At 27.9% G+C, this 13,364-nt stretch overlaps 1 protein-coding gene across 3 annotated transcripts in view; it reads right to left on the bottom strand.

Moving 5' to 3' along the window:
- The window catches only part of LOC129968728 (anoctamin-4-like), a 255,838-nt gene that overhangs the window by 108,320 nt on the left and 134,154 nt on the right, over positions 1-13,364 (bottom strand). For all 3 annotated transcript variants that reach the window (XM_056082911.1, XM_056082912.1, XM_056082913.1), the window contains 2 exons: positions 9,292-9,437; positions 3,943-4,064 (listed from right to left, as the gene is read on the bottom strand). In XM_056082911.1, the coding sequence (XP_055938886.1) occupies positions 3,943-4,064; positions 9,292-9,437 (268 nt within the window). The remainder of the gene's footprint in view (positions 1-3,942; positions 4,065-9,291; positions 9,438-13,364) is intronic.

The raw sequence follows: 13,364 nt of genomic DNA, 5'->3' as shown, positions 1-13,364 counted from the left end.
ATGCATTTCTGTATTCAGCGGGAACTTGTTTTATAAAAGTATTTTTGACATGCAATTTGGTTTTCATGCAGATTTATTCGTCCATTGCTTTCATCGGTCATGCTTCTATTTTTTTAACTTAATGAATCTAATACCAAGTTCAAGGTTAAAGGATTTCCTATGATTTTCATTTTTTTGTATCCTTTTATTTACCTTTCTTATGAGAAAAAGTTTGTCTATTATCTGCAAAATATCGACGTCACGCTATAATAAATTGATATGACTAAATCAATAAAGTGAAGCATAAAAAAATGCTTTTTAACATAATATGAAATTCAATAAAAAATTTCCGTCTGTTATTCTATTATTTCTTACAAACAAGGTACAAAATTGTTCGAAAAAATTTCTTTCAAGGTTTTTTTTTTCTTCCCTCGAATGTTAATTCTTTGTTGTGGGAATCTATCTTTTTCTGAAAACAAGTATGTTTTGCATTTAGTTGTATTTGGAGGCTTTGTCTCGAGTACGAAAATGTGACAAAATTGTTACTGTAAATTTTATTTTTAACGACTGCCGGCATCCTGGCCTAGGAGTAGAGCGTCTTTCTCGTGATTTGGACTTCCCGGGTTCGAGTCCTAGTTCGGGCATGGTTGTGCTTTACTCTGTGTTCTGTGTGTGAGTGTCATCTTCATATGAGCTAAAGTCAGACTTCTGCTTCTGGCCTTGGGTGCTCAAAGGCCTTTATCATGAAGCTACTGCACAAACTCGACTTAAACCGCTGACATCGTTTGAGGGCTTGTCTACAGCAAGTGCAATAAGTAACAACAACTTTTAACAATTAATATTTTAATTATGCTTTGAATATTCCATAAATGCTTTCATTTTAAAGAATTTAATTTTAGTATGGTTTCACCCTCTTTTTCAAAGGTTAACTTTTATAGCCCTCAAGAAAAATTTTAAATTAATTAATAAAAACTCTATAAATGATTTTTCTAATATATAAAAAAACAATAATAGTAATAATAATTGTTAATAACAACAATAATGATAGTTATAGTTTATAATATAGTTTAATATATAAATATAGTTTTAATATAACAAATAATAATAGTTGTTTAATATAATTTTTTGTGACTACTCTGTATGATGAGTAGTATCTTTTGATTAACCATAGAGATTATCTTTTTATTTATCTCTATAAATAAAAAGATATTTATTTATATCTCTATTTATAAAAAGATTTATTTCTCTCTCAATCAATAAGAAAGTCCACATGGAAAAATACTATAGCCTAGGGGACTTATCTATTTTATTGAAAAATTGAGAGATAATCGGGCAGTTAGGAAAGCCCCAGTGCTGAGGTAAGCAAGGACTGAAATCGAAACACATATTTACTAGCTATAGAAAGAAAATATTCTATTGATTGAGAATTGAGGGAATAAAGAATTATTTTGAACGAGAGAGATATGTCATAGTATAAATAAATAAATTTTTATAGTAAAAATTATAAAAATTCAGAAAATAAATTTAAATAATTTAATTTGTTGGTGGAATGGAGATTATTAAAATCCTGCAGTGGAAGCAAGAGGACCCACGTTTTCGGGAATATTTCTTTAATGATCACATTGCACACAAAACAAACATAAAATAGAAGACAAAACGAGACATTAACGCGCGCATCTTTTATAGAGCAGCAGCATCTCATTTTAATAACAATCGCGATGCTCCATGGGATATGTACCTACTCAGGCATCGCCATCTATTATCCAAAAGAAAAGATAGAGTAATGCAATTGCTACAATTTCTAAATTTATCATATTAAAATAGTAATATTAATTAAATGAGTTTTTTTTTGGGGGGGGGGTAACTGGAATATATTTTTCAAATTTCATTTTATTCTTCAATACAAATACAATTTGTTATAAAATTTTCTGTGAAGGTAAAACTATAATAGGAATTTAGAAAATTTGCAACGAATGCCTAAATCAAATTTATTTTATATTTTGGTATCCGAACATCTCAATATTCTGTAAAAAGTAAAACTAAGTTTGACAGACAATAATTTCTCTGTGGCGATATGGTATGATATATAATTCTCAGTTTCGCATTCGTAGTTTTAATTCCGGCTATTGCTACGTATAATTCTATTATGCTTTTTAAAAAATATGTTCATATAAAAAATAATGTAATCATTAAAACATTCAAATTAGAGTGTTTTATAACCTTTGTATAATTAAAGTTTCCTCAAAAAAAGAAATTAGGCCTTTTAAGAATTTGGGAACTAAGCCTATCTACCCATTTTATAACGTTATTTTGTATATGACAAGAATTGTTGTTCAAAAGTGTATCAAAATTAATATGTTTTTGATAATATATCAAAATAATACATCAAATAATATATATATATATATATATATATATATCAAAATAAATATGAAATTCTCTTTATAACTTGTTATTAAATTTTACACCAAATTTATGAAAAATATCATTTGGTGTTTACGCGAATGCAATAATTCCAAATCGCAAAAAGGCTAGATAAATGAAACTTTCTAAGGTACTATCACTCATATTTTATATCTGATCAAATATTGACAACATAGGTCAGTATATTTAACCTCAGATCTAATTCCTATACAGTAATACTGTGACTTGCACGAATTCGAAGTTGTACAGTTCCACTTTTCCCTACCTGCGTGGAAATTTATTATTTTAAAATTTGGTATAAATTCAAAACTCAGAAATGAAAACAAATAAGAGAAAAAATTAGAAAACTTTTCAATCTGCTTCAAAAATGAGTCTGAGGCAACAATAGAAGCCGATGAAGCTGCTGATGTAATCGAAGTTGTCAGTCTCGTCAGACAATTAAGGTTTGGAAGTTGATAGCAATAATGTCAATAAGCTACTAGTCTCTGCAAATGACAGTCGATAAGCTCTGAGAGAAAGATGCAATTATACAAGCTATCATCTCTGACCCAGTAAATGACGGCTGAAAGCTTCACATCAAATCTCTGTTCAGTGAAACAATTTTGACGATTCGAATAAACAACGCATTCTAGATACAGGACAATTAATTTTTTAAATGCATCAATTTGCTATGAAAATAATTATTTAAATAAAAATAAAATAATTTCTCTTAATTCATATCGATTTATAACTCCCAAATTCTGTAGGGGGATAGGAAAAATTATTTTATACTTGTTTTAATTCGTTTCGAAAGCGTGGAATATAAAATGTTTTTATTTAAATAATTATATTCAGGTTTTTAGTTCTTTGTGTGTGAAATTTTGCAATCGAATTTAAACTAACTTCCCAATGAATTCGGTGTCAAAATTTGTACAGAATAAACAAGAAAGTGAAGAATATTGCTTTGTCATCCCCTTGTGAGTTTTAAAATTTCTTTAAAATTTCAAGCCACCAGCACATTGGAAAATCTACTTAAAATTGATTACAAAATTTGTACCGAACAGACAAAGAAGAAATAGAGATTGATAAAAATGTGTCCTTCTGACTTTTTTTTTTAAGCCGTGTGACTATTTTAAGGCAAATTTTTGCGCAGTGCCTTCTGAGTGTAAAGACCCCTGAGCACCCGAGGGCAGAAGTCTGACTTTTAGCTCAAATGAAGATAGCACACACACACTCGCCTGCACAACCCCTTTTTTACAGGGGGGCTCATTCGCGCACCTCACAGAGAGAACACAAGGAAGAGAACAACCGTGCCCGAACCAGGACTCGAACTCGGAACGCCTAGATCACGGGGAAGACGCGCTAACATATAATAAGCATATGCACACCATTTTGTGTGGTTTAATTTAAGGTATATAATTAAGTTGATATTTTTTTATTCTCTATTCTAAATTTCTGAAAGTGAGAAATATATGTTCACAGTAGAATAGTTAAAATGAAAAAAGAGGATAAATGTTCAACAGCATTCGTTTTGAAACACAAAGTAAAAAAATCACACACCTGTACTTGCCCTCCCATCTCCGTGGTGAGGTGTTCGAATCAAAATCTCCCAAACAATGCGACTCCGCTGTGCGTCGGTATATTTGATCACATCCCGGCAGGAAGATCTGCTTCCCAAAGTCCTGTGGAAAAAGAAAAGCTTCATTCAGTTTATGAAAAATTGATATGCTTTTTGGAAATCCCTTTTGCATTCTTTAACTGAAAAGTGAATTTGTGAAATGAATATAATTCCTTAATTCACTCGCATATACAATAATTTTCCCTGACTACTAGAGTTTGAATTTGGTAATTCAAGTCAGCGATTGTTGATCTGGTGAATTAGAAACTCTTCTGATTTTTGTGACGATTGAGGTGCAAAAAAAGAGGATAGTGTGTAAGAAAAGGGAAATGAAGGTGAATCAGATTTTTGCCTTCAAAGCCCTTAGCACATGGACGAATTCTTCTCAAAATAGCAGAAGTTCCCTCAAATGGCATGAAAGTTCTAGAAAATTTATTGTGACAGTCAAAATTTGAATTCTGAATAAAGAAACTCGACTTCTTGCTATTTTGAAAAAAAATCCAATCATATACTTTAAAAAGCTCAGAGTGAGAGAATTTAGCAGGCTTTGGTGAGAAAAAAAACAGGCTTTCGTTTCAAATTATTTTGAGTTAAAATTAGTAGGCTTTGTGTAATTGTTGTGTATAGCTTTAATAAAGTAGAATTTTTACTTTAAATATTCTTAACTCTGTTATATTAAAATAACAATTTTTTTTTATAAAAAAAAATTACAAATTATTTCACAGTGAATTCTAGGGCAAAACCTATTTATGAAAATTTTAGCAATCTAATTTTAATGCTAATTTGAAAATGTGTTTAAAAATTTCGAAATGAAGAAAGAAATTTTTGTAAGAATCTGCTTCTGTTTTATCTCAAGATAAACAATTGAACAAACAAAAATGTTACACACTTACAAGTAAATTAAAAAAAAATGGATTCTTCTGAAACCAATATTTTTATTTATTGTATTATACATATTTCAATAAAAATAAATCCTATTATAGTTTTTTAACGTCCAATTTCATTTATTTAAGAATTAATAAATTAAAAATTATTTCGTCTCTTTTTAAATGAATACAATTAGAAAAACTGAATAGATCATGAAGAAATAATTTTTAGTTAAATAATACTTTAGACTATGGAACATCGTATAAAACATCAGTTCGCGACATTGTAATACTTAGCAATAAAATATTCTTGTTCTAAACAACAGGGAAATATTTTTAAAAATACAATAAAATATTTTTGTTCTACAGGGAAAATATTCACAAAAAATATATGAAAATTAGTGCAAAAACAAATAAATTTATTTTTAAAATTATTTTGGATTTGATTGATAAACCGTTATAACGACTGAATTTTTGAAGCAATTCCAAAAAGATAGAAAAGTTAGCATGCTTCTAGTATAGCCATTTACAAAAAGAATGTATTCAATATTTATATACATTAACAATAAGCCTTTTTATAGATAAACTTTATTTTATCATATTTTTAACTCAATCTATTTTTGCTTACCACAAGTGGCTAACGCATAGATTTAAAATAAAAAATATATATAATGTAAAATTTAGTTTGTGCCCGCTAGCTCATTCGCTTCAGACTTGGGAGCATTGCGGATTTCCGGTCCGTTTGTTATATTCGTTAAGAAATAAAGTTTTTTAAAAACAGAAAAATCAGTTCATTCTGTTATACCGTATTCGATCTTACATCAAAATGTTGGGGCAAATGTTTTTATTTCATGATTTATTTTTTATCATAGTTTTTAAAATTTTAAATTGATCAAAAGTGTTATTATAAAATTGTTAATTTTTATTTTAGAAATTTTCATTAAAGAAATAAAAATATTTAAATATTTCATGCAATTAATATGGCATCATTTAAATATTAAATTTATTTTCAAGTGCCCAATTCCTTTATTATGCTTAGTGTTACAAATTAGCTAGTCTAGTTGAATGCAAAATTCCTTCTAAAAATTCACGAAAAATAGGTCCACTTCTAGTTGGAATTGTTGCCAAAAATAGCAGATAAATATTAATAATAATAATTTTTTCTGTCATTTATAATATTTTGAACGTTTATATTATTTTTAAGATTTCTGCTCTCCTAAAATTAATAAAAGCCCTTAAATTTCATGATGATTTTTTATTGCAATTAGGTAACAATGATACAATTTGTTATAATACTACATTGCAAAAAATTAATTAAGCAATTACTGATTTCACAGAGGAATTAAAGTAATAAATTCTTACTTAGTCTAGTAGATGAATAGACTAACAGATTTTTTTTGAGAATGAATTATTTGGTAATAGAAAATCAAATGCACGAACTAAGAAGAAGTATTTTAAATCAATAACATGATATATTTTATTTTTAAATGCAAAATGTTGACATTTGCTACAGATTTAAACACACTACTTAGAGAAAATAAATGTTAACTTTTTTGATAAATAGAAGAACGGAGCAAATCATATCACAATTAATTAATCTGAAGACGAAATTTAAATAATTGCAACTTGATTATAAAAATAACATAGTTTCTAATCCTGGAATTAAATAAGTTTTTTGAAGTCAGCATTCCCCCCCCCCCCAATAAAAATTGCTTCTGAAATTACTTTATTTTTATTTAAAAAAATATGAGAACATGATGAAGAAAAAGTAAGTGCTTGTTCAGTTTTCTTATGTAATGCTCCAATGAATTTATAAATTATTTGCGTCTTGGTTTAAATTATTTCTGAAAGTTTCTAATGAATTATTCATAACAAATACATGATACGATGCTTCTAAAACCAGCTAAACAAAGTAAAAACAAATCAATTTTATTTGAGAAGAGATTGCGAGCGATTGTAATAATGAAGTTTCTTAGGCTGATTTGCAGCGGAGATAAAAAAAGATTAAAATCAGTCTTGTTTTAAACAAATAAGTACTTCGTTTTAAAAACATGATATATTTAAATTTCCTTCCCATTGAACCCTTCCCTACACACAATATTGTTGATGTTAACATTTTTTTTAAAAAAAGAAGTTATTGAAAAAAAAGTCTCGGTAGAAATATCTTTATTGCAGATTTTCAAAAGTTATAAAAAATACCGGATTAAACATTTTAGATCAAAATTTAGATCCGATCATGACCACGTTTTCGGAATATTAGGTGCAAAACTGCAAGTCTCCAATGAGCTCCAAATAATAAAAAGCGGACGTCATAATAGTGTAGAGACATTTATAGCTTTAAATGTATAGCTTACTGTAACATTTATGGCTTTAAATGACACTTAAATTAGAATGTAAATGAAACTAAATTAAACTTTAGCTATTTTAAAGATGTTTGTGAAGTATACTGCATGCATCTAAATGACTAATATTGGATAAGTTAGTTACAGTAGATACACTCGATTGATAAAGGATTGATGATGATGTCGTGTCCGCGTTACCACTGAAAGAGGGTGCAGTAGCTTCTGAGGGTAAGACCCCTGAGCACCCGAGGGCAGAAGTCTGACTTCTAGCTCATATGAAGATGAGACTCACACACATTCGCTTGCACAACCCCTTTTTACAGGGGGGCACAATCACACACCTCACACATAGAACACAGATTAAGAACAGCCATGTACAAACCGGGATTCGAACTCGGGACGCCCAGATCACAGGGAAGATGCGCTACCCCTATGCCAGGACGCCGGCCGATAAAGGATTTATTGCATAAATTATAACTAATTCCATTTAATCACTTCTTGTTCTTTTAAAGTGCTTTGAATCAAATATTGAAGGTTTAGAAAATTTTGATTTGAAACACAGTCTCACATAATTTTATCATTGAATGGAAACTTGTAATTCGATAGGTTAGAAGAATAATTGTGTATGTTAATATCACCTTTTAAACATGAGTTATGCATTTTGAACTAATAAATATTTTCTTAAAAACAGGAATGTAAAATATGAACCAAATACAAGAATACATCTAAATATAGGAATATACAAGAATATATCTAAATACAAATACAAGAATACATCTAAATATAGGAATATACAAGAATACATCTATATACAAATACAAGAATACATCTAAATATAGGAATATACAAGAATACATCTATATACAAATACAAGAATACATCTAAATATAGGAATATACAAGAATACATCTAAATACAAATACAAGAATACATCTAAATACAAATACAAGAATACATCTAAATATAGGAATCCGAATAGAATACAGGAAAGTTTTATGTTCTTATTACTCTATTCGGAATAATAAATATTTTCTTAAAAACAAGAATGTAAAATATGAACCAAATACAAGAATACATCTAAATAAAGGAATCCGAATAGAATACAGGAAAGTTTTATGTTCTTATTACTCTATTCGGAATAGAATACAGGAACATAAAATCTAGTAGCCATTTACATTGGCGGATTCCTAAATACGTAGCAGTCTATGGCCCCAAGGCTGAAGGAGTGTTGCAGACAGGTCGATTAAAAAATGTCATTAGTTTAATTGTCAAGTAAATGAATTTGTAAGAAAAAGATTCTTTTAATTATAAAATACTCGAACGACTGTGTGATATAGGATAAATTATTAAAATTATTAATTAAAAAAATAAGAAATTACATTTTAATGTATTTAATTTTAATATATTGGAATTAATCATAAGCTTTTAATGTGATATCTCATTTGGCAGAATCTGTGATTTTAAATTTTAAAAAATTTTAATATTATATTCATTTGAAATTTAGTATTTTTTAAAATGTCTCATAATAATTAAATAATTATATGTATGAATAAAAAAAATTCATGTTTCCAATAAAGGTAATTATGTTAAAATGAATATTTGAAGAATTTTGTTATGTTAATTATTTAATCCAAGATATGCATATAAAATGTAACTGAAAACATAAAATAAACAACAAAAAAGCAATTACAATAAATAAATAAATTATTAATATATTGATTCAGTTAAAAATATGTTGAAACATGGAATAATATTGGCTAGTTATTAAATGAGGTGGTTTCATAATGTTAATTGCCTGGTAGTCTCAAGATACCTAAATCATTACTGTGAACTTTCAATCGAACTACGAAATTAAATTTATTTTCATTTCAATAAAACCAAAAGAAATCTTAATAGATTTATGCATATAATGGCATAAGACTCAAAATCCTGCTTGCCATATCTAATATAAAATGAAAAGAAAAGAACAAGATGAATACCGACAAAGCACAAACTTTAGGGCGCGAATTTCCTTTATTGCCTAAGTTTATACTCCAGTGATATGAAAAGTGTGTTTATCAATTTTATATTCTGAAGTACTCACCCGTTGACGCTGCTTCCACTATAGTTTTGATCGCTCTTGTCGATATCGTCTGGTATAAGCGTGCGGTCGTAACTGAAGAGATCTCGGAAAGATGAAGGGAAAAAACGCACGATGAAATTATCTTTTTCCGGTTTGATGTCTTCACACTGCAAGACATGGACCAAGCAAAAGTTTTAGGTTTAGTATAAATATCGACAAAAAAGTTTATAGGAAATTCGTAGATCTTTGCAATGTGATAACATTTTCGGTTCGATTCGTCTATCTTTATTATATTTATAAAAGTAGTTTTTAACTAAACAGCAGTGATAACATGCACATTAAAATTATATTTCATATCGTCATAACTTGTTTCTGTATAGACGCAGTTACTTAAACATTGTACAATATTGTTGTAAAATATATTCAGAGATATTTTAAAAGTTTTATTAAGAATTGAAGGAAAAATACATAGATTCTTTGTAATTTTAAGCAGAAATAAAACTGGTTTAACTGATTTTTTTTAAATTTTAAGCAAATGTAAAAGTAGTTTTTGTACAACAATAAATTTCGAAATTATTGAAAAAAAACAAAAAAATTTAATAGATTTTTATTTCAAATATCAATAAATCCCTTTTTTGAAAATGGTTACTATCCAAGAAATAACTACAAGTTACATTTAACGGTTCTTAATACGGTCTGTTTTGTGTATGGTTTTCAAAGATTTTTCCCTTTTTCAAGTAAATTTTCAAATAGTTTGACAGCTTATAAAGGTTATCATTTTAAGAAAAATAAATGTCGTACAAAAATTATTTAGTTTTATAAAGAAAAGGTGTAATTAATACAAAAAATTAAACTTTTTTTTTCACAATCGTGTTAATCAAATTTTATAAGATTTTTATATTATATCGGAAAATTCGTAATTAAATGATATATCTTGCTTTGAGTGAAATGAAATTCTTACGTTTTTTTAGAAAATAAATAGTAATTATTTGATTAATTACCATATTTATTTGAGGGAATTTAATTGGCATAAATAGTAAATTGTGACTATAATATGGAATGAGAAAAATTTTATATTCCAATCAGGTGTAAAATTACAAAATCAAATTTTACATCTCAATTATGACAAACATTTTTATCCATAAAAGATCATATTGTTATTAAATAATTTCATAAACGAATGATTCTAGAAGAAAAAAAAAGAAGGAAAATAATTCTTTTCATACAATATAATATTTTCATTATTGGATACTTAACTCAAAATTTCACAGAAGAAGAAAGAACGAAAACTTTCATTAAACTTATCATTAAAAAAATATTTTCTATTGAAAAGGTGCAAATAGAGTGTTAAATAATTAAAAATAACCTCCAGCTTTTTTTATCACTTTTAACACTTTAGTTTTTATTAAATTTCGAGGAAATCAATATTTCTAAATATTTTTCAAAAATTTTCAATTTATAAATTATTTTCAACCAGGAGTCAAAATACTTTTTTAAATATGCATAGATTAAATTAAACTTAAAAATTATTTCACGTTCAGTACAGGTATTTTTTTAAATAACTACAGTATTGCTGATTTATTAATTAAGATGAACAATGTTATCAGAATCATAACACAAGTGTAACAAAACATGTATTCTAATATGCAATTATTTATCACAACTTTATTTCAAAAATAAATTTCAATAATAAAAATAAGATTTCATTGATTATTTTGATAAAATATAAAAAAAAATTAACTATTAATCTTAATGTACTGTCATTTTCTTCGATTTTATTCAACTCGACTGAGTTTAACATATTCTTATAGAAACCATTAAGTTTCGAAATATATCTTCGCAAAAATCTCAAATAGTCTTGCCAATATGTCGAAATAAAAATGTTATGTCAAAATCTGACATTAACTCTATACTCTGTGGGAAACAAAAACTATATTAACTATCAATTGCCCCTGGCACTTCAGAATGCGTTCCTCAAGTTTTGAGTTTCAAGACAGAAAAAAAAAACTTTCATTCAAAAATGATTTATATTCAAAAGAATAATAAAATCATTGTCAGCGGTCTTTTTATGGTTGTTTCGTTTCCATAGCAATAAAATTCTACAAGTAAATTATCTTGCATATAAAATATTTGGCTAGTATATGAAATTTTGTACTACACGAGGCTATAAAATGATAGAAAATGGTTCAGGTATGTCTATAAAGTATTTATTAGATTTTTTTTGGGGGGGGGAGGGGGCTTTTCTTCCTTAGATCTATTTTTATGTGCAATACTATCACATGTAACCTATTTTGTTTTTGTCGGGATAGTTTTAAGTTGAGTAAATGTCATTTTGTTTCTCTTACAGTCTATATTTTCAACGGCTTAGGTAAATATATATACAGATAAAGATAAATGCTTGTTTGCATGCTTTTTATACAAATGTCCGATCTTGACGAAATTTGAGGCACGTGCTCTTCTAGACAGCAGGAAAGTTACTGACGATATTTCAAAGTTTTATATATATATATATATATATATATATATATATATATATATATATATATATATATATATATATTAAATAGAAGAAAAATTAAACAGGTTTTGAGGGATTTTGAAATGTTTCTTCCAAAATATAATCTCACAAAAAGAATATTTACACCATCTTAAAACTTAAAGGATCGCCTTTTTAATGATACCGATTTCATTTTCACACATTTTTAGTTATCGTAATCTTTTAAATTGTAATTAGATACAAAAGTTTGTGAAAGCACAGATCAATATATGGTCAATCCATTGACGGATTTAAATTAGATGAATGACATATCTACATTTCAAGAATAAAGGGGACATTTCCCTAACGAATTATTTCTGCACTGTTCGTGAGTACATACCCTGTGCTCCTGTTTGCAAGAAATAGAAGATCAGGAACCAGTTTTCTTGACTAGTCATCCATTTATTTGCATCGATCCACTACAGTTTCCGATAAGCAATTCCATATCACGGTTACGAATATTTTTAAGGATAATAAAATTATTTTCTTCATAAACTACTGATTTCACAAGAAACTTGCTAGGTTTCCGTGTGATCGTTAAAATAAATTTCCTCTACTTTTCCCGAATGCTATTCATCGCTCACACACCACGTGAACGTCTACTCTTCTTGACTGCCAAGCTAAACAAGAACTCTTTTCTGCATAACTTTCAAAATAACAGGAATCACTTGACGCTGCCATCTGTGGTTAGGAAGTGTAACTAATCCCTACAACATTTAAGATGTTAAATCTGTGTGCCTAATTTTATCCATTTAACCCTTTTATTTTTGTAGTTACATCCTGTTAACTGATATTAAGACAGTTGGATAGACAGACTCCAGAACAGATTTTGTTCAAAACTCGATAGAATAGATAGAAATTTGGAGTGGACCAAATGGATCATTTACCATTATATATATTTGGAGTGGATCATATACCAATTTTCAACCTTCTGGTTCAAAGCCTTTTTGATCTATAATGTTCTCAAACACACACATAACATTAATTCTTTACACAGAGAAGTTCTGAAATGTGGAAGTCTTCAAACTCTACAGTTCAAATTTTTTTTATGCTTACAATTTTTACTTACAATTACTTTTTTTTTTGTATATTCTTATATGAAAAAGTAAAAACTCTGTTATTAACTCTGGTCTTTAATTCTGAATTAAAGTTTTTACTTCTGGTTTTGGTGCGTGGTTTAACACGCATTGCCTCACCAGTTTGGTGCGTGGTTTAACACGCATTGCCAAATTTACTTTAAATTAAAGTATTAAAACATTTTTACTTAATAAAAACTGCCAGCCATTTAAATAACAAAAATAAATTTTAATTAGAAATTAAATTAACAAATATATATCATGATACATTGGCCGTAATTCCATCTACCAGAACTAGGCAGAAGTTCTAAGCCATCTGGTGAAGGCAGGAAGTGAGTCACTCCGTATCCGTTGGAGAGCAAAGTTCATCTCCAAAGGTATGATTGACGCTTATCGCCAACTGGCGAAACAAACAGTCATTTATCGCCTGTTTGGCCGCTGCATGGTTTTATTTAATTTTCTTAATAATATTTTAGTAGACG

The sequence above is a fragment of the Argiope bruennichi genome, chromosome 5 (assembly GCF_947563725.1).
Source record: "Argiope bruennichi chromosome 5, qqArgBrue1.1, whole genome shotgun sequence".
Classification (NCBI taxonomy): Eukaryota; Metazoa; Arthropoda; class Arachnida; order Araneae; family Araneidae; genus Argiope; species Argiope bruennichi.
Note: the sequence above shows the minus strand (reverse complement) of the source record. Positions and strands in the feature narration are given on the sequence as shown.